At 45.1% G+C, this 23,883-nt stretch overlaps 1 protein-coding gene and 1 long non-coding RNA gene across 5 annotated transcripts in view; one reads left to right on the top strand and one right to left on the bottom strand.

Annotated features, from left to right (window-relative positions):
* The window catches only part of EML4 (EMAP like 4), a 150,509-nt gene extending 143,092 nt beyond the window's left edge, over positions 1 to 7,417 (top strand). For all 4 annotated transcript variants that reach the window (XM_043918158.1, XM_043918157.1, XM_043918156.1 and 1 more), the window contains 4 exons: positions 129 to 216; positions 839 to 937; positions 3,800 to 3,930; positions 4,587 to 7,417. In XM_043918158.1, the coding sequence (XP_043774093.1) occupies positions 129 to 216; positions 839 to 937; positions 3,800 to 3,930; positions 4,587 to 5,060 (792 nt within the window). In that variant the 3' untranslated portion in view covers positions 5,061 to 7,417. The remainder of the gene's footprint in view (positions 1 to 128; positions 217 to 838; positions 938 to 3,799; positions 3,931 to 4,586) is intronic.
* LOC122703719 lies at positions 6,773 to 16,518 on the bottom strand. The gene is made up of 2 exons (XR_006343574.1): positions 11,995 to 16,518; positions 6,773 to 10,295 (listed from the first exon to the last, which is right to left on the bottom strand). It is a non-coding gene; the product is annotated as an uncharacterized LOC122703719 (long non-coding RNA).
* Between the last annotated feature and the right edge of the window lie 7,365 nt (positions 16,519 to 23,883).

Below are 23,883 nucleotides of genomic sequence, written 5' to 3'. Positions count from 1 at the left end.
TGATCCTGCTCTACTTCAGGAATTGCCAGTGAACGGCTACCGAGAAGGCAGTATTGATTAACTGTGAGACTACTTGTCATTCATTCAGAACTCTAAATACATTCTAATGATTGATGTGTTACTTCTAGGGACATTCCAGCTATATCACACACCTTGACTGGTCCCCAGACAACAAGTATATAATGTCTAACTCTGGAGACTATGAGATCCTGTACTGTAAGTATGAATGATCACATATGGCTGAGATGTGTCTGTCAGGGGGCAGTGAAGAGCAGGCTCCATGAAATCTGAAATGTGCGGCCACTGCACCCTGGCCCCTCTAACATGACAAAGCTGGCCAAGGACTGAGAATCTCAAAGTGATCAGTTCATTCAAATGTCATACAAAACTATTCAGGAGACTGATCCTGCCATGGATGGTTCTGTATTTAACAGCTCTTCCTGGAGATAGGAAGGAGTATAATGGATGGGCATTTATGCTTTTTAAAGAAAAAAGAATAACTTCAGTGGGAAAGTGTATAGTTCTGTGTGTGCGTGCGTGTTCATTTCATCCGACCGTTTGCAACCCCATGAACTGTAGCCCACCAGGCTCCTCTGTTCCTGGAGTTTTCCAGGCAAGAATACTGGAGTGGTTTGCCATTTCCTACTCGAGGGGATCTTACTGATCCAGTGATCTAAAACCATGGTAAACCCTTTATTTTCCTCTCAACTGTGTCTTAATATGTTTCAGTGTATGGATTATAAATACAAGTAAACATGGCTAGTTTGAATCAAGATGCATTTTCAAATCCGTTTGTACACAAGCGCTATGATTATACCTCCTGTTTCTAAATTTAAAGGGGACATTGAACATGGCTGCAAACTAATAAGAAACCGGTCAGAGTGTAAGGACATCAATTGGACGACATACACCTGTGTGCTGGGCTTTCAGGTCTTTGGTGAGTTCATTGCACTTGATGGGAAAAGTCGGTCTTGTGCTGTTTTTTTGTGTAATACTTAAATTTCTAAATGAAAAATAGTCTGTATGTATTCTTTCATTTTTTATTGAAGTATAGTTGAATTACAATGTTAATTTCTGCTATCTAGCAGAGAGACTCAGTTATTCATACACATACCTTCTTTTTCATATTCTTTTCCATTATGGTTTGTTACAGGATATTAATATAGTTCCCCACGCTGTATAGTAAGACCTTGTTTATCCATTATATGTACTAGTTTGCATCTGCTAATCCCAAACTGCCAGTCCAGCCCTCTCACACCCCTCCCCCTTGGCAACCCCCAGACTGTTCTCTGTGTCTGTGATTCTGTTTCATAGATGGGTTCAATTTGTCCTATTTTTTTTTCCAATTTGTCATATTTTAGATTCCACATATAAGATATCATAATGGTGTATGTCTCTCTTTGACTTCCTTCATTTAGTACTACATGTGTTCTTTTGTGTTAACTGCTATTAATGTCCAATTCAGAGAAGTTAAATATATTAGGATTGAACCAATACAAGGTTTATTCTCTATAGAATCCACTGGTCCATAATAAATATAAAAGACAATTAAAAAGGAAAGGCATTTACATAATATTATAGATTGCCTTTCACATTTTTTCCTCCAGGTGAAAATTGAAGCTTTCAAATTAGTAAAAAGCATTTTCAAAATAACAGCTTTAGTATCACATACCATAAACCTATTTAAACTGTATAATTTGGTTATTTCAGCATATTCACCAGATTGTGCAGCCATCATCACTGTTGAATTTTAGACCATTTTCATAACCCAGAAAGAAATTCTCTGCCCGTGAGCAGTCACTCCCCTACTTCACCCTTCCACAACCTCTCAGCAACTGCTGATCTCCTTTTTTTAATGATTCACATACTCAGAACAGTTCATATAAATGGAATCATACAATATGTGATTCATTGAAACGGACTTTTTTCCCTTAGCACAGGGTGTTCAGGGTTCATCACATGGTAGCAAGTATCAGAACTTTGTTATGGCTGAATATCCCCATGTACAGCTGTTCCACATTGTTCCTCATCAATTGATGGACACTTAGGTCGTTTCCACTTTTCAGCTATTATAAATAATGCTGGCATAAACAGTAATGTACAAGTTGTAGTGTAGACATGTTTCATTCTCTTGGGTATATACCTAAGAGCGGATTTGCAGGGTCAAATGGTAATTCTGTGTTGGACCTTTGGAGGAACTGCTAGACTGTTTCCCGTAGTGGCTGTGCCATCTTCCTTCCTCCCAGCAGCGTACCAGGTTTCTGTCTCCACATGGTTGTCAGCAGCTGGTTGTGGTTTTGCATGTGGGTGTCCAGCTTTCCCACTACCATTGGTTGACATATGAAGGCATTTTCAGTAGACATTATTTAAAGATAAAAAGGTGGAGATCATTCCTAATAATGATGTTTTGAACATTTCTAGAAATATGTCCTTTGACAGTTTTCTCAATCTTTGCCAGACTGTAGTATTCCTTCTGAGAAAGTTAGGATTAAAAAGAGATGGTATACTCTGTAATTAGAATACTGGATATGGATATGGCACCAGCACCTAAAGCAGTACCCAAAATAGGAGGGTTTTTTCCCTTATCAGTGTATCTCTGCCTCCTGAAAGCTGGACTCTCTCCACCCTGGTGGTAGCTTCTTTATGCAGTGTGCATTAGGAAAAAAAAAATCCATTATAGGTACTTGTTCTAAACTAACTGCTATAGAGATGAAGAAGCCAACTAAGTAAGCTTGCAAGAAATTAAAATAATCCTGACTAGGCCATAAACAAATTCATTATTCTGGGTGAAGCTGAAGCAGTGGCCAATAGGTAGTAACTTACCTAGTTATTTTAATGAAACAGTATTTAATTTACTTATTAAGAGATGTTAATTAATGTATTAACTAGAGACATATTAATACATCTTTTGTTACTCAAATGTTATTGACCAGAGATGTTTCAGTATTCACTTACCTAACTAATCATTGGCCACAGCCATTCGTTTCTGCAAAAATTACTTGGTCAATAATGTGTTACGAAGTGTTTTGTCTTAACCAAATTAAATGCCCCACCCCCCCCCACCCCCCGCCAAAAAAAATTGTTCTCTGGAGCAGTATTGAACTAGAGGAAGCCAGCTTCTCAACTCTTACATATTATTCTTAGTCTAGTAGGGATTTGTGCTAATCATGTTGAACATCACCAGTACCTCAGGATGATTTCAGAATAATTAAATTTGCTGTGTCGACTTTTGGATATAAATAGCAGTTCCAGGAAAATTTTATGGATAGCGTGATAGACTAGTGGATTATGACCTGTGCCTTTCCATTAAGAAAGAAAAAGGTTTTTTTAAAAAAGTGCCTGCCTGAAAAGGAGCAGTAAAAAAGTAACATAAATTTTAGACTACCCAGAGTCTACTTTGCAGAATTAGTGCCCACATTGTTTCTGCACTCTGGTACAGAAGTAACTGAGAATTTCCCCTTCAGCTAGAAACTTTGAGGAGCTTATTGTCAAGTTGAGACAAGCTATATTTATTAGCCCCACCTGCTGGTTACTAGTGAGTACTTTTGAGTCTTAAAATCTTAAATTTTCAATCTTGAGGTTATTTCATTTTAATTACTATTAGTTAGATTTCAGATAAAATTCCATTTGAATGAAGTATTGAGGCACTAAGAAATCTGTAAGGGAAATGTAGCAGCTAAGAGTCTGAACACAGATGAAAATTAATAAGATTCTAAAATAAACATGTAGCATGGCAGTTGTATCTTTCGGACTAATTTTTCTAACAGTGCACCCCCCCCGCCGTGTTTCCATGTCAAAGGTGTCTGGCCAGAAGGATCTGACGGGACAGATATCAACGCGCTGGTGCGGTCCCACAACAGGAGGGTGATCGCTGTTGCTGATGACTTTTGCAAAGTCCATCTGTTTCAGTACCCCTGCTCCAAAGCAAAGGTAAAACCGACTTGGTAAAGACTGGTGCTACATTTTGGGCCTTTTGTTTGGGGGATAATTTTGTGTCAATGGTGGGAAAGTATTTGTAGGGTTCCTAACTAGTCTCCATGATGCTGGAGTGCACATGGGGAGAGAACAGGGCCATCTGTGAGCATCCGTGCAGGTGGTGCTCGTCTTTTCCTTCATTATGGTAAAAGAGAAGACACTTGATGACATTTCACTCATTTTTATTTATTTTTCTCATTTTGACATCTTAGCAGTTTTATATTTCTTCTAAACATATTAAAATATTTTATTTGATACACGATCAACATTATAAGACTCCTAAACCATCTATAATCCTACCAACCTAGTAAATTCTCCCCTAGCCAGCTCGGTAGAATAGTCACTAAAGTCTTAACAAGTATACCAACCTGACATCCAGAAGAGACATTTTTTAAACATAGTCTAAAAGTACAATTGTCCAGTTACTTTGTTTCCCACATAAACAGGTATTAAAAGGAAATTGCTGCTAGCTTTATTCTTCAGCCAATGATTTGTAGTTGTTTAGCTTGTGTCACGAGCTGAATTGACCATCGTAACCTAGTCTCCCCCACTGCTGTAAGCAGGCATGTAGGGAATGAATTTAATTCTGCTGTCTGATTTATCTCACGTAGGCTCCCAGTCACAAGTACAGTGCCCACAGCAGCCACGTCACCAATGTCAGCTTTACTCATAATGACAGTCACCTGATTTCAACTGGCGGGAAAGACATGAGCATCATTCAGTGGAAACTTGTGGAAAAGTTACCTTTGCCTCAAAATGAGACTCTAGCGGATCCTCCACTCACCAGAGCCCCTCCCTCTTCCATCGAGAGTGTGGCGCAGTCTGATACTCCCACCCCGCCTCCTTCCCAGCCCTTAAATGAGACAGCTGAAGAAGAAAGTCGGATAAGCAGTTCTCCCACACTTCTGGAGAACAGCCTGGAACAGACCGTGGAGCCCAGCGAAGACCACAGTGAGGAGCAGAGTGAGGGGGGCAGTGAAGACCTCGGTGAGCCTGTTTATGAAGAGCTAGCCAGTGAGCTAAGCGAGGAGCAGAGCAAAGCCGCTCTTCCTGGGGACCAGCAAGACCCCTCATCCCTGTCCTAACACCAGGACTGCAGTGCGACTCGCTTTCTCCTTCAACTGCGTGTGGTCTTGTGATAGCAGAGTTCAGATAACAGGCCGAGAAGTGATGAAGAATCACTGTTGATGGAGTTTTGGTTTCCACGTAATTTGTTTTCAACAATCTCATCTTCCGTCTCTTAAATGCAGTCAACCTAAAGGTTCGGTTTGACGTGTGTTGAAAATTAACCAAACTTAATAGTAGGAAAAGACTGAAACATTGAATATGTCTCAGAAATTACTGTGTATGTGAGTAGTTATGATGTAAATACTGGAAACAAAAACAGCAGTTGTATAGATTTAAAAATAAACCCCTCGTTATCTGAACAGGTTTTCTTCAGGAACAACCAGAGACATCACAAACACTGTTACTCACCTGTTCATCTACTGGCTCAGACTGTGCTTTTTTTTTTTCCTGATGCTGAAAATCAGAAAAACAAAAACCAAAAAAAAAACTCTTGCTGAGACCCTCCCACCCCAAATACCTAGTGGAAATTTTTTAGTTAACGAAAAACTTCAGTATCGCTATGAGCAGTGGTATGGCCTTCCTGAATAATAACACCGTTTTCTTATGCTGCCAGCAGACGTCCAGATGTGCTTGTTAGTCTACTATGTAGGTGCTGCCTTTTCTAAGTCAGAGTGAGGAACAGTCCCTGAATTCCCTGTGTGCAGATCTATTTTATCTTAGAATTAAGCAAGCAGTGGTTTGTTAAAGAGCTTTTAATGTATATTAAGCCATTGATTCAGAAATAATGGATTCCGCCAAGGATCCCTTTACGGGCCTAAACATTTTCAAGTGAATGGAAGAGAAAAAAACCACATGCCTATAAAACTAAACTTGGCTAATATTAGCTTAGCCTTCATCATCATTTGTTCCCTCAATAACAGAAATATTAATACAGTAAGTTTAAATGATTAAATTGGTGCTTGAAATTCATTGGTTTAGTTGTAATTTTTATACAGATTGAGGGATAAAGTAACAAATTGCAAATTCTTTTTTACGGAAGTGTGACAGTAGTCACAGTAATTTTTTATAAATTGCATACTTAATAGACTTCCTATATATATGGTGATTTTTCTCTGGTGGAGTTGCTTTAAGCCTTGCAGTTCTGAGTGACTATCCTCTGCTACTGGGGGCAGTGCATGTATTTTTATGCAGTGGATAGTTTTGGGTTTTTGTTGGTTTTTTTTTTTAAGTTTTGTCAGATGATTGTTTTTCTTAAGTATGTGTCTCCTATTTTCAAAATAATTACAAATATGCATTTCCTATATATTTGTTTATACTTTGATTATAAAAAGACTTATTTTTTAACTTGCTGCATTGTTTTGATATCTTTTTGTTGTTGTTAGATCATGTTTAGAAACTTCAGATGAGTTCAGAAGTCTTAAGTATGCAAGTGTTTACGTGATTGTGCCATTCCAAAGTGCTTCAGAACTGTCATTCCCTTCTGCTATCTTCTCAGGAGTAATACAAGTCAGGTATTTCATCATCTGGTAACATACAGACTCCAGTGAACGCCCAAGGACACTCACCACATTCGTATTCAGATGCTGTATGTAAGGGTGTGGGTATGTGTGAAGGGGTGAGTGAGTGTAGACACTTACTCTGCGTGTCTCTCTCTATATAAGAAGATACGCGCCACATTGAAAATACTCAGTGTGTTTCTCTGTGTACAGATATATGTTGTGTATATCTCTTTCCTTTTGTTTACAACTGTTCAGAAAAAAAAAAAACCTCAAAGCAGTTCTCTTCAAAAGAAGAGAGACTTCAAGCAACCCATCATTTTTCAGTATGTTTATACATAATTATCAGAGGGCAGCAGCAGTATCAGGCATGTGTTTTTTGCCTATTAGCTATGGTGATTGAATCATCAGGTCAGCATGTGCTAGACCCTGCAAAATAATAGGAGATGAACAAGTAATTCTAGAAGAAGAAAAAAGCATTTTGTAAAGTACGTGGGGGATACTGCTCTCCATGACAAGCAGGGAGTGTATCTGGGGATATCAGTCACCTTTGGGGTTGCTGTGTACAATGAAATTTATAGTCGTGATATTTGTGATATCTTGGGTGGTAGTTTCAAAAAGACACTACTAATACGCAGAAAGCGTTCCAGCTCTCTATTGCTGGCAACTACTGTTTAACAGTCAATTAAATCTGTGATTATGGTTGGAAGTGGGTGGGATTATGAAATTATAGATGTTTTTAGAAAAACTTGTGAATGAAAATGAATCCAAGTGTTTTATGTGAAGATGTTGAGCCATTTCTATCATGCATTCCTGTCTTATGACAGAAAAATTTGAAGATTAAATAAAATAATCAAGATGTTTCATTTGTCTCTAAATGTGTCTTGAGTCTTTCTTCCTCTATGCTGCCGGTTTCATCCAGTTATCAGGAGCCACGACAGACAGTTCAGAAGGACTGTTTATCAGTTTATGTTTATCAGTTGACCACTGCCGCTGTGGATACAACCATTCTGGTAGTGACAGACTCCATCTCATAAAGCTAGAGGAAATTACTTATGATTTATGCTTCCATTTAATAGGCAGTAGCTTCGTTTTAATTTATTTCATGTCTGCACTCACTCAGATGTTTACACTGGGTGATCCTAGCTACCTGCCTCCCCGGTGTTCACCTGCGGGAAGCCCTTGAACTCAGCATCCCGCTTTCTCTATCTCCCCTGGGTTGCTTAGTGACACATCCTCTTCACACCACAACCATAAATTAGCTGCTGCACGTTTTTCTTTATGAGGAATTAAGTAGTCCATACATTTCTCAGTTTTACAGTCATGGAAATGATGGGGTTTTCATCATCACCTTATTCATCCGTGGTGACTATGAATGTATCTTCACAGCCACTCACACACACTGACCTGTGAGAGGCGTCCTGGGCCCAGCAATTCCTCTCCGCCAACTCTGAGACACAGTGGCTGGCGGGCAGCAGAACAGACGCGCTCAACAATGTGATTTTTCTGAATAAAAAAGGAGCTCCAAGTCAGGAACCTGTTTATGGGGAAACAGTGGTGAATCGGATCTTGGACATACTGGTGTGGTCGTGTAAATTCTAGAAGGAACTATGTTTCCAGCTTACAGGGGAACTAAAAGGCAGCTTAGGACAGGACATGTTTCTAGGACAAAGGAGACAGGCTGAAGAGCAGGTATGCTGGCCGTGAACGGAGCAGAGCTACTGCTCGAGGAGTCTGTGCAGCCAGAGCCCCCGGACGCCCCAGCCTCATACAGCGCACGGGGCGGGCTGGGTTCAGAACAGGCCCATGTTCACTCACCCAGATGACCTCACGCCAGGACATCATGCGCTGTCACTTCGAAGCTGGAGCCTCTTCCACTTACACTAGGAGAAAGACATTCTTTAGAAACAGGGAGGAAGAAGGAAAGGATGAGGGTGAAGATTCACAGATTTTGGAAAGGAGACGGGGCAACATCAGTGGCCCTATCTCATCTCAGTCCTCAGTCCAGGGGAGGATGCTACACCTTTGTCACCATCACAGAAACAGGCTCTGCTGAAGAAGCTGGCTTCGTCCAGGATGCCCAGGACTGGCATCTCCAAGGACCTTAGAAAAAGTTTCCAGGCATTTTCCCTGAAAAGTAGATGCAATCCTTTCTAAAGGGCAACTGCTGCTCTCAGGGACTACAGTCATCTTATACCTTTTGTGTATAACCTTTTCCAGAGGAAACCTGGATTTCTACGCCACCCTCATTAAGGGATTCCTACAACAACCTCTGATACAAAAAAGGCAAAGGAACTAAAAGAGAAATAATCCCAAATGGAAGAAGAAAGTTTGGTTCCTATAGACTTGTCAGTGTGTTTCATTTCTGAATCCGTGGGTGACATCCTCAGGAGACCATAACTTACCAAACTGAACACGTGTGATTTTTAATTTTACCAATCCAGAAATCTGGAAGAAAAAGATACCACTTCTATATCTCAGAGGACAAAAATACAAAAAATGTAGCAACAAAAACCCGAGTGCTCATTGATGACGACACATCCACATAGAACTAAATGTTACTGAACCAGAAGAGCTGACACTTGCAACATGTTAGAGCTTTCCACCAGTTCCTCCAACCATCCTATATTCCGTCACCATTTTACAGATGAGTAAACTTACAGATGAAACTGTCACCCTAATAGGACCCTAACAGCACCAACTGACTGAACCAAGGTTTGGTTCTCCCTCTTCTCACTCAGGGTTAGGGTTTGTCCTCCTGCCTCCAGAGTCCCTGGGGTAGCTCTGCGGCCGGGCACTGTAGGAGATGCTTACTGCAGAATAGTGATATAGTGATTATTAGTAACAGAATGAAATGGGCTAAGCTTCTGGTAGGAAGGATTTGAGACCACTATATCGAAAAATCACAGAAAGTGGTTAGGCTTTGGAACAGTCGACTCGGCTCTGAACAATCACAGATGACAGGGACCCCTCCCTGGCACAAGACCCCTCGTGCCAGCCCTACAAGTGGAGTGGGGGCCAAGCCTCCGGCCCACCCCGCAGCACCTCCCGTCAGCACCTCTCTGCACTTCCCGCCTGCCTTGGCTCCTGAGTCAGTCCCTGAGGTTCCGTTTTAAGCCTATTTGTGTGGAGACGCTGCTCCCTTATTTTCCAACCTCTGAGCAATTTCTGTTTCACTGAAAAAGCAGCAGAGCAGCTTCTTTCTTCACTGGTCAAGTGATTCTTCCCTTAATCTCCGGCACAGGCTACGCCACAGGGCCTTGATCCTGCCTCTCCTCTCCCTCAGCAATGTCAACACGCAGTCCTGAAAGCAAATTTCCCTAGGGAGTCACCCAGGGACAGAGGTGAATATGCATAACCACCGGTGTGTGTCAGTGGGATGACGCATGTGCACTTTCACCAGATCTCACTAAGCGAGCTGGAGACAAGTGCTAGAAGGGGACTTAGGGAGGAAAAGTAACCATAATAAAAAGCAAAAGCCCACATACCTGGTCATCCGTTTCATCCTGATGTTCCCATAGCCACCAAGCCAGAGTGCGCCGTAGGCAAGGTCAAGGGGTACTCCAGCCCACCCCTCCACAGTAATGCCCATTCAGCCAACACTGGGCTGGGCTCACTTGGTGACCTGGTGGAAGCAGGGAAACCAGAAGCCAGCATTCTCTTACCGCGTCAGCCATAGAACTTTCTCAGTTAACACAACTGTGTAAGTGATGTCCGGGCAGGGCAGAGCCTCTTCCTTCTGCAGACTTTCAGTCTCTGCAATAAAAATGTATTGTGCTGCTGACAGTCAAAGAGGGAGCCGGTCTGAACCCAGCAAGCTTGTGTGGGACTCGGATCCACGGGTGTCATTGTTTCATCAGATGTGCGTACAAACCCTCGTCATACCGGGCTCAGCAGGGAACCTGGCGACGAGAAAGATACAGGCCCTGCCCTCACGGAGCATGGATCCTGCAAAGCCTATCTGGAAAGTTTACCAACTGTATGTTTCCATGAAGAACACTCCTGAAGTGACTCTAAAGAATAAAGAACAGACTAGCGGTTGCCAGGGGACAGCAAGGGGGGAGACGTCACCTAGAGGGGCGGCATGGGGGTCCTCTGTGATGATGAACAGGCTCCATCTCGGTTGTGGGGGTGATGACATGAACCTATACACAGCACTCAATCACAGTGGTGGAAACCAATTAAGACCTGTAGTCTGCATGACCGTGCTGAGCAAGTGAACCCTTCCTGGACTTAACAATACTATAAACTATATATGATGTCACCATTGGGGGGAAGCTAAGGGAAGGGCTCACAGGACTCCTTTTACACTTCCTCTAAGTCTACAGTTATTTCAAAATAAAATGTTTTTCCGAAGTAATGATATAGAAACTCCCTTCTCTTTATGCTTTTGAAGGAAATATGGAAACAAAAATGGGCTGTAATACAACACAGATTTTTTTTAACAAAATTTCTATCCTGGTGCACCTGAGGTATTCCACCTGTGATCAAATAAAACCCTGCCGATGTGGAACACGCTCTCTGTAGCTTTTCCCACCTCTGCTCGGCCCCCACAGGGTCTGGGGGAGCCCCTGGCAAGGTGGGCGCACTGGTTAGAGGGGTGCCTGGGAGCACCGAGGCTTTACCTGTTTGCGGCTGAGAAACAGTCAATGCATCATCCTGCCCCTAGCAGAGTCCTCCCCGCCCCTGGGCGTTCACCCCTCCTGGGTCTGCACTGGCTTCCCCTTCTGCCTGGTTTGAGTGTGGCTGATGCTCACTCCCTTGGAAATGCTCGCATGGCCAGTCCCCCACGGCTGCCTTCCCTCAGGTGGTTGGGCTGAATCACCCTCCCTTACTCAGACTTAATAAAATGACAAGAAAAAAGAATTCTACTATTTATGGGTCCCCAGTGAAACTACTGCAAAATTGAGATTAGGTGACCAGGCTTTCTTTCTCCTTAGAGAGTGATGGCCCCATGGTTTCACTGGCAAAATCCATTTTCATGTGGCCTACTGTTTGCTGCCCATGAATATCTCAGCACCGGACTCATTAGCAGGAGCGTTTGCCAGGCTTTGACATTTCCATTTAGAAGATGAATTAATTCTGAGCTGAGCCACAAGTCCCTTCTCTCTTGGAAGAACGTGTTAAGATTCAAGCTCTCAGAGGCCCCCAGAGCATCAGTGAGATCTCACACCAGTCCCACCTGATGGTGGGCCAGCCCTTCCGTGAGGGCAAGTGAGGAATCTGACATAAAAAACTCAAGGCTGCAGTGAAGGGGCATTTTCATTGTGAGTTTGGTAAGTTCGGGCCCCTCCTCCTTGGTCTCTGTCCAAAAGACAGAGTAAGGGTTTACCCTCCGGGAACACCTGATCCTCAGGGGAGACACCTCCTGGTGAGCTCATGGGCTCCGCCCCCACCTGCCCGGTGTAGGCCCAGCATCCAAGGGGCTTGAGAAAAGCAGGGGAAATGTTCTCACCTCAGGGCGCAGGGAAGGTGTCTCCTCCGGGTCATGGGCGACAGGCTGGGGCTCCATCACGATAAACAGGGTTTGCACGGGAAGCGATCAGCAGGGTGACAGATTGTGTGGACAGCTAGGAGAGCCTGCAGATGGCTCCACTAATAAAGCTGCCATTCACAGCCGCCCAGGCTCAAGTGGTTTCTATGGAAAACCCTCACACTGAAACAGAAGGAAGTGCTTTTAAATGACAGTAGTTGATAACTTTTTTGATCAAATATGGTCAGATTTAAACGAAGGGATCTGCCTGGGAGGGCACTCTGGGAACCACAGAGTGGCCATCTGCAGTGCTAGGAGCTATGACGAAAGCACGGGTCACATGCTCTCGGGCACGCCCTCCATCCGAGGGTCTTCGCGCCTCCCTCTTCTCACTCCGGGTTAGGGTTTGTCCTCTGCCACTCCTTCAGCAGAGCTGGGACCATGGGAGGATGCGGGGGGCAGCCTCCAGGTCACTCTTCGGAGCCGGCTCCAGGCTCGACCTCTGGGTGTGAGTGACACTGGTCGTCATCCTCTTTCTTGAAAACTCAAACCTCTCCCGCCAGGCACCACAGACTCCAGGTTTCTTTTCTTCTTTCCTCTGTCCACCTGTCCTCTTTCCTTATTTCCCCTTCCTTCCTTCCTCCCATCTTCCTTCTGAAGGGCACCAGAATATGCCAGCCCCAAACTTGCCACTTTGGGAGGTTGATTGTTCTGAGCTGTAGGCATCTGAAAAACAGCCAATCCAATGAGAAGGCTGTCTCTGAACGCTCCCATCTGCCTAAAGACAGATGCTCCAAAAGGAGCTCAGTTGTTACAGATCCTTCCCAGAAGCTTCATCAACCAGGGGAGATTGACTCTCATTACAGAGGAGGCTGAGCCCACCCCACACCCAGACACACTTGTTACAGACCATCACACTTCCCAATCACCGTTCTAAGGGCCTCTCATCATCCCTAAAAATCACTCTCCCCTAGGTCTAGGTCTATCCTCCCCGCCGACCACCACCGTCTTCCCCACTAAGACGGTGTTGAAGCCTGAATTCTAAGCCCCCTCGGGCAGCTGCTCGTTTTTCTGTGTATCTCCCATGTACACGTGAGGTCTACGTGTTCATAAACTTTCTTTTTTATTTTCAAGACAGATTAAAAATTTTTTTTCTTCTAGTAAAAGGTATCTATTACTTGAAATAAGATACACATACGGGTTTATGAAACTGGATGTGCAGCCACAATCCAACTTTATTCTGGATGTGCCATGACACCTAATATAAGCAAAAACTTTAAATCAGGCATGCTCCTTATTGGGGGGGGGGGGATTTTTCTTTTAATTCTTATCAGCGTATAGTACAGAGAAGGCAATGGCAGCCCACTCCAGTGTTCTTGCCTGGAGAATCCCAGGGACGGCGGAGCCTGGTAGGCTGCCGTCTATGGGGTCGCACAGAGTCAGACATGACTGATGCGACTTAGCAGCAGCAGCAGCAGCGTACAGTTACTTCTGTTTGTCTCTTATTAATCTCTCTTTTAATACAGAGGTCTCAGCCATGGACTCTGAAGACTGGAAGGTAAACTACTTTTCCTCCCCTACACTTCCATCTTCCTAAGTTTTTAAAGATTTTATTTTCAGGAATAACTTACAGCAAAGTGCAGAAATCTCAGGGCATCTGCGTTCATCTGCCTACACATGTACACACCCGCCCAGAGGAAGAGCTGCCATGTTCTAGGGACACAAGCCTGCCCTGTGGTGCCTCCTCCCGTCATTAGTACTGACAGGAGAACGTGTCAGCTCTGTTCTGACCTCTGTCACCACCGAGTGGTTCTGCCCAGCTTTGATTTTCATCTAAATGCAGTCACATCACGGAGTATGCTCTCTTTCGTGTCCAGCTTCTTTCACGCAACATGACGTCTGCATTCCTTCTGATCTTAGACCCTGGGGCCATCACATGCTCTTGTCTTCTCCACCGCCCCTGAATACTGGTATTTTCCCCATTCTATTTCCTCACCTTCATACACTCCCTAACTATGTAGCAGACACCCAGCTTCCACTGGCCCTAGACCCACATTCCTACCTCTAGTCCAAACCCCGGGCTTATCTCCAGACTCCACTGCAGACTCAAATTCCTTGCCTAGAGGGCTCACAGGCGATCCATTTTTTCCAACAACACGTGCACTGCCCTGCTGACCCCCAGTCCTGCACCTCCACACACCCAGGAGCCAGGCTGAGTCGTCCTGGGAGCACCCAGCAGCCTGCCTCACCCTCACCTCTAATTGAGGTGCACTCACTGTTGCCTGCTTAGGGTCCCTGGGCTTCACGCCTCTCTCCCCACGCCCACTGCCGCTGGTCCCCAGGCCCCCACCATCTCTCCACCGAACTCTCACAGTACCCTCAACTAGTCCAATGCCGCAGGTCTTTTCCCCCTCCAATGTGCCCTCCACATCAACACCATGGATTCAAAAGCAGCAGCAGAACACTGGCCTCTGTGGCCATTCCCCCACGCCCCGCGTGCTCACCCACGGGGCCCAGCCCTCTCCCGCGTCTCCCACCTCCTCTCACACTCCAGCAGGCGCTCTTCCCTCGGGCCAAACGCCCCTCCCCGCTGCACGCAGCAGGAGACCCCAACGCATCCCTGTGCGATTCACACAGTGCCCCCTGAGGGCACCCCCGCCGCTCCTCCTCATTCCTGGGCCCCAGCCCTGACCTGGACGCTTCTGTTGCACTTTGGCTGGGCCCGTCCTTCTCTGAGCTCGGGGACCAGCGACAGCATCACCTCTGTCTGGCCCCTACTGCCCAGCACGCAGTGATTCCAGAATGAATGGTGTGTGCCATAAGGCTTCCTGATGGTGAACGCAGGCCAGGTCCCCAGTCTGCTAGGAAGACAGGGCGCCAACCCTCAGGTAACCCCAGATCTGCTCATAGAAAAGCCCTGCAGGAAATGACAACAGGGCACCTGATGGCCCACTGAGGGAATGCCAGAAAACTCACGGGGAGTCAGAGACAGCCCAGGGAGCCGGGCCAACTCCAGGAAAGACAAGAGCCAACAAGACTTCAAGCCCCAGCTCAGAAGTAAACAGGTTGCCTGGCACCACTAGGAAATCCCAAGCCTGAGCCCTCCTGGGTCTGAGGCACGATCGTTTTCACAAGGAGAGTCGGGCTATCCCTTCTGTTTTTAACGGCCTCTGGTCCAGATCCCAGACCACAGTGAGCTTCTTCTAAGCCCAGAACACAGTACGAGCTCAGGAAAGACCAGCAAGTACCCACCCCCCAACACTCCCACTCCCAAGACATTCAAATAAGGGTACAGTCAGCATTTCTGACCTCCGTCCAGAGGTGAGGCTAAAGGAAGCAGACCTCCCCGCCCCGCCTCCTGAGTGCTGGGGGCCTAGAGTGATCCACCTGGAGGAATCCCGGCTTACAGATCCTCGGTCATAACACCTCTCATCCACAGTCATGCAGGAAAATGAACAGAAAAGATATGCTGGGTGACAGGTACCGGAAGCCCGGAGCAGGCACACAGAGCTTGTCTCACTCCCTGCTCCTGCAGTCACGGGAACGGAGCCTGGGCGTGCCGCCTCCTCCAGGACACTGAGCCTGCAGACAGGCCCGGATGAGGACTCAGACCATCACTCAGCAGGAACGAAGCCCCCACACCCAGAGCATAAATGCTCGGAGAGTGTGGTCACCGAATGACAAATGGCAGGACTCGCTCTCCCAAACTAAAAGGCCCTCCTGGGAAGACCAGGCCTCACCTCGGCCGCCTGAGGTCTGCCCCTGCCCAAGCTTACGACTTTACCTAGCCCTTCACTTTCTGTCCCAAGGTCACAGGACATGTCTTTGCAAACTATACACCTCAGTTCAAGCTCCAGCTGCAATTACTTATCCCAGCCTTCCGGCAGCCTACTTCCCCTGGTGCAATTTCTTCTGATGCTCAGTAAACAGGACCCAACTAAGGAAGGGATGAGCAGACACACAAAGTTATGAACCAATTTTCCGAATGGCCGTTTATTCAAGCACATAATTCCAGAGGAGAGGGAACAGACACCCCAAGTATAAACAACGGCTCTGCTGTGTGACTCTAACTAGAATGACAACTAATTAAAAGCAATTTAATGTTGGTTCATGAAAGGTTAATGGAATTCATGCTTTGGAGATGCTGAATGTAACACAGACTTAGCCAGAAACACAAATCTAACCTTTATTCTCTTTAATTATTCGATCAGAATAATTTCCTGAGAGTGGGTTTAGTCTCTGAATGGCTTTAATTAAACACCACTGAACTTTGAAGTTGACACCAACTCATCCGCTACGACTCAGTTTCCAAATCAGCCTGCTGTCTAACACAAAGTCTTGTGGCCCAGACAGACGAGCTGGAAGATGAGCTTGGAGCAGATGGCCTTGGAGCCTGACAAGGACCCCATGGACTACCCAGTCCATGCAATTCTCCAGGCCAGAATACTGGAGTGGGTAGCCCGTCCCTCCTCCAGGGCATCTTTCCAACCCAGAGATCGAACCAGGTCTCCCACAATGCAGGTGGATTCTTAACAAGCTGAGTCACAAGGGAAGCCCAAGAATACTGGAATGCGTAGCCTATCCCTTCTCCAACAGCTCTTCCCGAACCAAGAATCGAACTGGGGTCTCCTCATTGCAGGGGGATTCTTTACCAACTGAACTATCAGGGAAGCCCAGTGGAGCCCGACAGGTATTAACCAATTCTGGAGCATCTTACATCCTTCCCCCACCCTCTCCAGTGGAAAGACATTTCCATACCACGTCAGGACCTCCCTAAGGAGAGGGGCCTGGGCTGAGCTGCACAACCACGCTGCCTCTTTCCTGGCACCTCCCACAGCCCTGAGCTGCAGAAGCCTGGTCCAGCCACACCCTGAAGTGACTTTGAGGCCAGCAGCGCCCTACCCACGCACCTCCACTCCAGCCGTGCCTACCTGCCACCTGCCTCCATCCCTGCCCCTCCTTCGGAGTGAGGGAATGTGTGAAGAGCCACAGCATGGCCTTCCTGCCTGGCAAGGTACCCACAGGAAACACTCCTATTTCTGAGCTGACTTCTATCCAGCACTTCACCCAGGTACTAGGCCCCAGGTACCAGCCTCTCCTTTTCTGAGAACCCAGGTCCCTAATTTTGGCAGCTGAAGTTTGTAGCCATATTCAAGGCCCTTCTGTACTAAGCTCCTGCTTCTTTTCCTTGCTGACTTGGAGGCAACCCCACCATTTCTTACAGCCTGGGCTAGTTCAGCTTACTTCCTCAGGAATGACATTTGGAAGAGCGGAGGCCTCCAATCGGGCTAGTACCTGTGAGACAGTGTGAAGGACCTGTGCTTGGGCCCTGAGGTACTGCCACGTGACCATGACAAAGCTGAGTTTCATGGACAAGGTCAGGGCATGACGTCCTACGAGGGCTGTGACAGAACTGGAGGGGGAAAAAAATTATCCAAAGAATGCTTTTCCAGTTACCCTGCTTGCCCATTACTGTTTTGCAGCAGCCTCCTTAGAAATCAGATTCCGGGCCCTGAGCAAACAGCATCCGGTCTCCATTGGCCATCCCAACAGCTCCTGCAGCAGCACGGCACTCCTCGCGCCCTGGAGCCACGCAAAGGTCAGGATTCTTAATCCAAGTTTACGCACGTGTACATGACCCACAGCAGGTGGCTGGGCCACCCCAGTGTCTCTGTTCGGGTAATGAGAGTCAGGGTCAGCCGATGCCCCCTCATACTTATGGGGCTGACCCACTCAGCCAAGGTGTAACCTGGGTCCTGGAATGGAAGCGACAGCCAGGCTTCCCCACCTGCACCCAGCCAGGGCATCCTGTCCTCCCAGACCAGGACAGCTGAGGGGTGACAGCAGAATTCCTCCATAAGAGGGAATTTCTTTCTTTTTTAATCTTTTTACTTTGTACTGGGAGACAGCTGATTAACCATGTTGTGACAGGTTCAGGTACATGAATCCATTCTCCCCCCAAACTCTAACAGGGAATTTCTTTTTTCTTTTAACAGGGAATTTCTTGACCATATGGTTTACCAATCCTAAGAGATTGAGAGAGAATCTGAAAGGACCTGAAAGTAATTCTTAAATCAGTTTCCCTAAATCTAATCGCAGCACTTGCTTACAAAGGCAAAGGCATCTGATTCATCTTGGGGTCCCCGACTTCTGCACACCAATTAACTACCTGGAAGCAGCAGAGCATAGTGGAACTTCTTAACGAGTGACCGTGGGTCAGAGGCAGCTCTGGATGACCGATGATGACACCCAGTGGACCTGACAAGAGGGGCACTCAGGACAGGGCCCCCCTTCTCAATCCTGACACGGGCAGTCTTTGGCGCTAAAGAGTGCGTGTTCCAATCCAGGGTACGTGCAGTCAAAATCTCAAGCAAATGTATTATATCACCGGAACCAGACAGTATCAGACTTTCTAAGCAGTCAACCATTACCGCCCCTGGATAACCTCTAGCTGCTGCATATCATCAGGTCAGAAAGTAAAAGATCTGCACCATTTGCAGCCATAAAAAAAGTTCAAAAGAAGACCTGGGTATCAGGAACCTCAACATTTGACAAGGCCGAGAAGCCTGCCCAGGGCCACACACATAAAGGAGAGAAAAAGTATATAAATCCAAGAAAGCCAGCCAGTGTTATAAAAGCCAATTCCATCCTCAGTAGGCCTCTGACAGCTTCACAGCGGAATCACCAAGGATGAGGGGCCAGGAAGGAGAGGGAATGCGAATGCATCTGGAAAGGGACTCTGGCTGACAGAGAAATCAGAGGAGGGGTGAACGGGCACGTCCCTGAAAGAAGTAGCAAGTGACCACTTCAACCTTTCCTGCTCATTTACCCTGAAAGAGTTTTAAAAATCTGTGAATTCCTCTTTGTATTATGTAAGCTTAATGTTTAACATCTAAAGTTTTCCATTATAAGTTTAAACGGTTACAAAGAACAGTTTCTGGTGCATTGTAAGTAACGGCTTAAACTATTAAGTCACTCTCATAGCTCAGATGGTAAAGCATCTGCCTGCAATGCGGGAAACCCAGGTTCAATCCCTGGGTCGGGAAGATCCCCTGGAGAAGGAAATGGCAACCCAATCCAGTATTCTTGCCTGGAAAATCCCATGGACTGAGGATCCTGATAGGCTACAGTCCATGGGGTAGCAAAGAGTCGGACAAGACTGAGTGACTTCACTTTCACTATAAATGTAGCCAGTGGACTGTAAGTACCATCACAATTAGACACCTACCTTCATCCAATTAAAAATACAAATGTCGGGCTTCTCTGATGGTCCCGTGGTTAAGAATCGGCCTTGCAGTGCAAGGGACACCGGTTTGATCCCTGGTCCAGGAAGCACCCACCTGGCACAGGGCAACTGACCCCCGTGCTGCCAGAACGACTGAAGCCCTCGATCCCGAGAGGCCGTGCTCCGCAGGAGAAGCCACGGCGACGAGACGCCCGCTCACAGCAAGTGGGGAAAGCCCACGCACAGCGGTGAAGACCGAGCACAGCCAAAAACGATAAAACAAATAATGTTTAAAAAAAAAAATACAAATGCCTATTTGAGTCAGAAATTTCTTGACTCTGTAGCTCCATCACCCTGCTCCATCTAGAATCCTACCCCCCAAATTTTAGCCTGTGCCATGCTAAGTTGCTTTGGTCATGTCCAACTCTTCGCAACCCCATGGACTAAAGCCTTCCAGGATCCTCTGTCCATGGAATTCTGCAGGCAAGAATTCCAGGTATGGAATTCTGCCATGCCCCCCTCCAGGGGATTTTCCCAACCCAGGGATTGAACCTGCTCCTCTTCTGTCTCCTGCACTGGCAGACAGGTTCTTTACCACTAGGTGCCACCTGGGAAGCCCAATGTAACATATCTTCAGGCTTAAAAGTCTCTTATTGACTATACTTATAATTCCCTATAAAATATTAAATTTCCTTTAACCATAAGCTCGAAGTGTTAAAAAAAAAAAAAACATTTTATTCTGGATTGGATGATTATGATTGCTGCTAGCACATATTTCAAAACAAAAGAACATAAATGCTGATCATTATTAAATATGAGCAAAATTTCACTCAAAAATCCCACTAGAGGAAGAGAGAAGGCTCATGGTTCCAGGGATGAATCCTGGTTATTGTTAAGAAGATTTCAGCACCAATTCCATTCCTGTTTTTCATTTTTACATATATTAATCCCTGAGAAACCTTGTTCTCACAAATAGATGGTGATGTAAGTTTGGTAATAGGAATATCTCTGAATTCCGAGAACTCCTGAGTTATACACCAAAGTCATGCAGTGATCTATTATCAAAATTATTTTTAATGACAAACCAACAACTAAACTGGTTCCTCCTTCAATTTTGTTAAAAACAGACTTGGGGGGAAAAAAAAAAAACACAGACTTGGAAAACTTGTAACCTGTAAAAGGATTTGTTCCTTTACAAAGGACTCATATTCTCAACATCAGACTCATAGTCTCAGTCATTAGACTCATATTCTCAACATTTATATTTAGAATTATCTCGACGGCCTCGGGGCTTCCCGAATAGCTTAGTTGGTAAAGAATCCGCCTGCAATGCAGGAAATCCCGGTTCAATTCCTGGGTCAGGATGATCCTCTGGAGAAGGGACAGGTTACCCTCTCCAGTATTCTTGGGCTTCCCTTATGGCTCAGCTGGTAAAGAATCCACCTGCATTGCAGGAGACCTGGCCTGGGTTTGATCCCTGGGTTGGGAAGGTGGGAAAGGCTACCCACTCCAGTAATCTGGCCTAGAGAATTCCATGGACTGTATAACCCATGGGATTGCAAAGAGTCATACACAACTGAATGACTTTCACTCAGTCACTCACTCACTCCACGGCACCCCCAGAGAGCTGGGCAATATACCATGGTCCTCTCCAGAATGGGTAATAGTTTGCTTTCCTTTTGCAGAATGGAAATGATTATAAGGGACCTCTTATGCTAGGTGTGCAACTTTAAAAGTATATGGAAGTTGACCCAAAACGCTGATTCCCTTAGAACTATCCTTGCCTGGGTACCCCACGGCATCTTCCTACCCCCAGGGCTATCTGAGTTCAGACTCCTGTTGTGAAGACTAACCACATAGCCTGGAAGAAGTCAGGAGTGACTGTCCCTCTGCCAAAAGCATCTCATCCCGACAACAAGGACAAGGAGGATGGTCCCCCTCTGAGTAAACAGTCCAACCTGGCCAGGGTTCAAAGTACTGGGCTCAGCAGGAATAATCCTGAGAACACAGTGAAAGGCTCAGAGCCTTCAGTTGAGACCCACGAACAGGCCACCCTGAGCTCCTTCACTGCATCTCCCCCCACGGGCTAGTACCAAACAGTGGACTGGTCAAGTGGGGGACATCTGAATTTGGGGCTAGACAACCATTTCCTACCGCGTGCACCAAGAAACAGAGATAAAGCTGATCCACAGAAACAGTTAACAGCTACACCGCCAAGAGAATAACAGAAAAGACAACCACCATGGTCCCAAAGATGGGTCTTGTGGCCCAATCCACTCTAGTTCTGGAAAATCCCCCTTTCCTCCCTGGCTGATTTTAATGAATCTCCGGATCTTGCAATTAGAAGAAGTGTGGCTCACACAAAAGTCAGCAGAGTCTGTTTCTGAGGAATTCAGTCTGATGGACCAATAATATTTAGAGCATTATCACAAAGCACCTGGATATAAGCAGGCCAATGATTAAATAATTCACACACAAAAAAGGAAATACAACTTACCTTTGTAAATGAAAAGATTTTAAATGTTTTAAATATAAGTTTTAAATTAAAGAAAGATATTCAGTATCACTAATTACAATGGAAAAACAATTTAAACCAAAGAAATTTTATCACTTACCAGATTGGCAAAGATGAAAAAGTCTGATAATGCACACAGCTAACAACAGGGAGGAGGAATAGGCACCCCTGGATGAATAGGATTGGACGTCAGCACTATCTCTTGTTGTGACAAATAGCTATCAGAGTCAGAGATGCACATTCTCTTTGCCTGAAAAGTCTCACTTAAAGAAATTATACTACACATACATTCAGCAGTATGTAAAGTGACATGTAAAGATTATACATTTTAGGCAACGTTTGTAAAAGCAAAACATTTAAGACTAAATAGCCATCAAAAGGAAACTAGTTAAAAGTATGGCATACGCATAAAATGGAATACAATGCAGAAAAACGAGATAGAGAACAATTTCCAAACTGAGTAATAAATAGGAATGTACAGTACCTACCACTATAGGTGAGGCAAAAATAAAACAGGCAGAGAAGGAAAATGCACCAATATACATGAATAGAACATACCTGAAAGTAAATAGAAGAAACCAGGATAGAAAAAAACATCAACACAAGATACACAGACAGTACTCTGTGTCAGAAAGAAACTGCCCAGACTGATAGGGGCCTGTCAGGGGGACAGAAAGCCAAATGTGGGCCAAAGCTGAGCATCAGATAAACAACGGCATACTTGGTTACTACACTCGAGAAAATTACACTAAAACCTCTTAAAAGAGGAGTTCTCCTCTTCACTGAAACACATCAACAGTGACACTCAGGAAATCACACCCACCTTAGTAATACATGATTCAGTCAAGAAACCATCATGGAACACCAACACTGGGTGTAAAACCACTGACCTCATGATATTCCTGGCCTTAAATATCATCCCACAGATTACTTATCAATTAAAAAGGAGAAAGGGTATCTGTAACATCTTAATTAAGACTTTTTGCATCCCCATGGACAGAGGAGCCTGGCAGGCTACATCCATCGGGACTCTCTAGGCAAGAATACTGGAGTGGGTTGCTATGCCCTACTCCAGGGGATCTTCCCATCCCAGGGATGGAAACCAGGTCTCCGGCATTGCAGGCAGATTCCTTACCGTCTGAGCCACCAGGGAAGCCCTAATTAAGTTAGCCAACTTCAAATCTCCCATAATGGGACAAACTGGTATCAAGCACCACTTGATACAATGACATCACACCATATAGGAAAAACTCCTGACAAAACTGCTTAGCCTGAATCCAATCATGAGGAGACAGTAAGATAAGTCCAAATTGAAGGATGTTGTACTAAATACTGCCCTGAACTCCAAAGTGGTCAATATCATGAAGGACAGTGAGGACTGTTCTGCATAAAAGGAGACTAAAGGGACATGATAATGAAATGTCCTCATTCTTAGGAGATACTGTCTAAAGTATTTATGGCTGAATTACAATTCCATAGCTTTATCTTAAATGATTCAGCAAAAACCAAATATGTGTGTGCCTGTGTTTGAGAGAGCAAGAAAAAGCAAAGGGGACAATATATTGATAACTGTTTGTCTAAGTGAAGATGTGTACAGACAGGTGTATATTGTACCATTCTTACAATCTTTCTGTAGTCTGAAATATTTCAAAATAGAAACTTCAAGGAAATATCAGGGAAGTTTAGACTTGTATAGACAAATAAGAGGTTCCTAGCCTGTGAGAATAATATTGAGTGTTTTCATAAGCCGCATTTTATCTTCGGTAAGAGGTCACTGTTCTTTGCTATGGCAAAAGACAGACCACGACTTTATAATAATAAAATTCCACCTTTTCCAGCATTAATATAGAGCATGTGAAGTCTACCAATTGTGACAGCACAGGAAATTACTGTCTAAATGAACTGTGTGTTACACGCACATTTCAGAAGAGTCAGGCAGCTTCTTGTAAGGAACCATATGGTAATCATCAACGTGCCATTTGCCTCCTGTTACTTGACTTTGAGGAACCATTTTGTAAAGATTATCTGGTGTCTAATTAAAAAGAAAGAAATTAGACTCGGGTATAAGATGCCTCCGATGTTTTTCTGAAAGTACTTTGAAAACTTATTTAAAAGGACTTTAAACTTGAGA

This window comes from Cervus elaphus, chromosome 11 (assembly GCF_910594005.1).
Source record: "Cervus elaphus chromosome 11, mCerEla1.1, whole genome shotgun sequence".
NCBI lineage: Eukaryota > Metazoa > Chordata > Mammalia > Artiodactyla > Cervidae > Cervus > Cervus elaphus.
The sequence above is the reverse complement of the archived record's forward strand: the minus strand, read 5'-3'. Positions and strand labels throughout refer to the sequence as shown.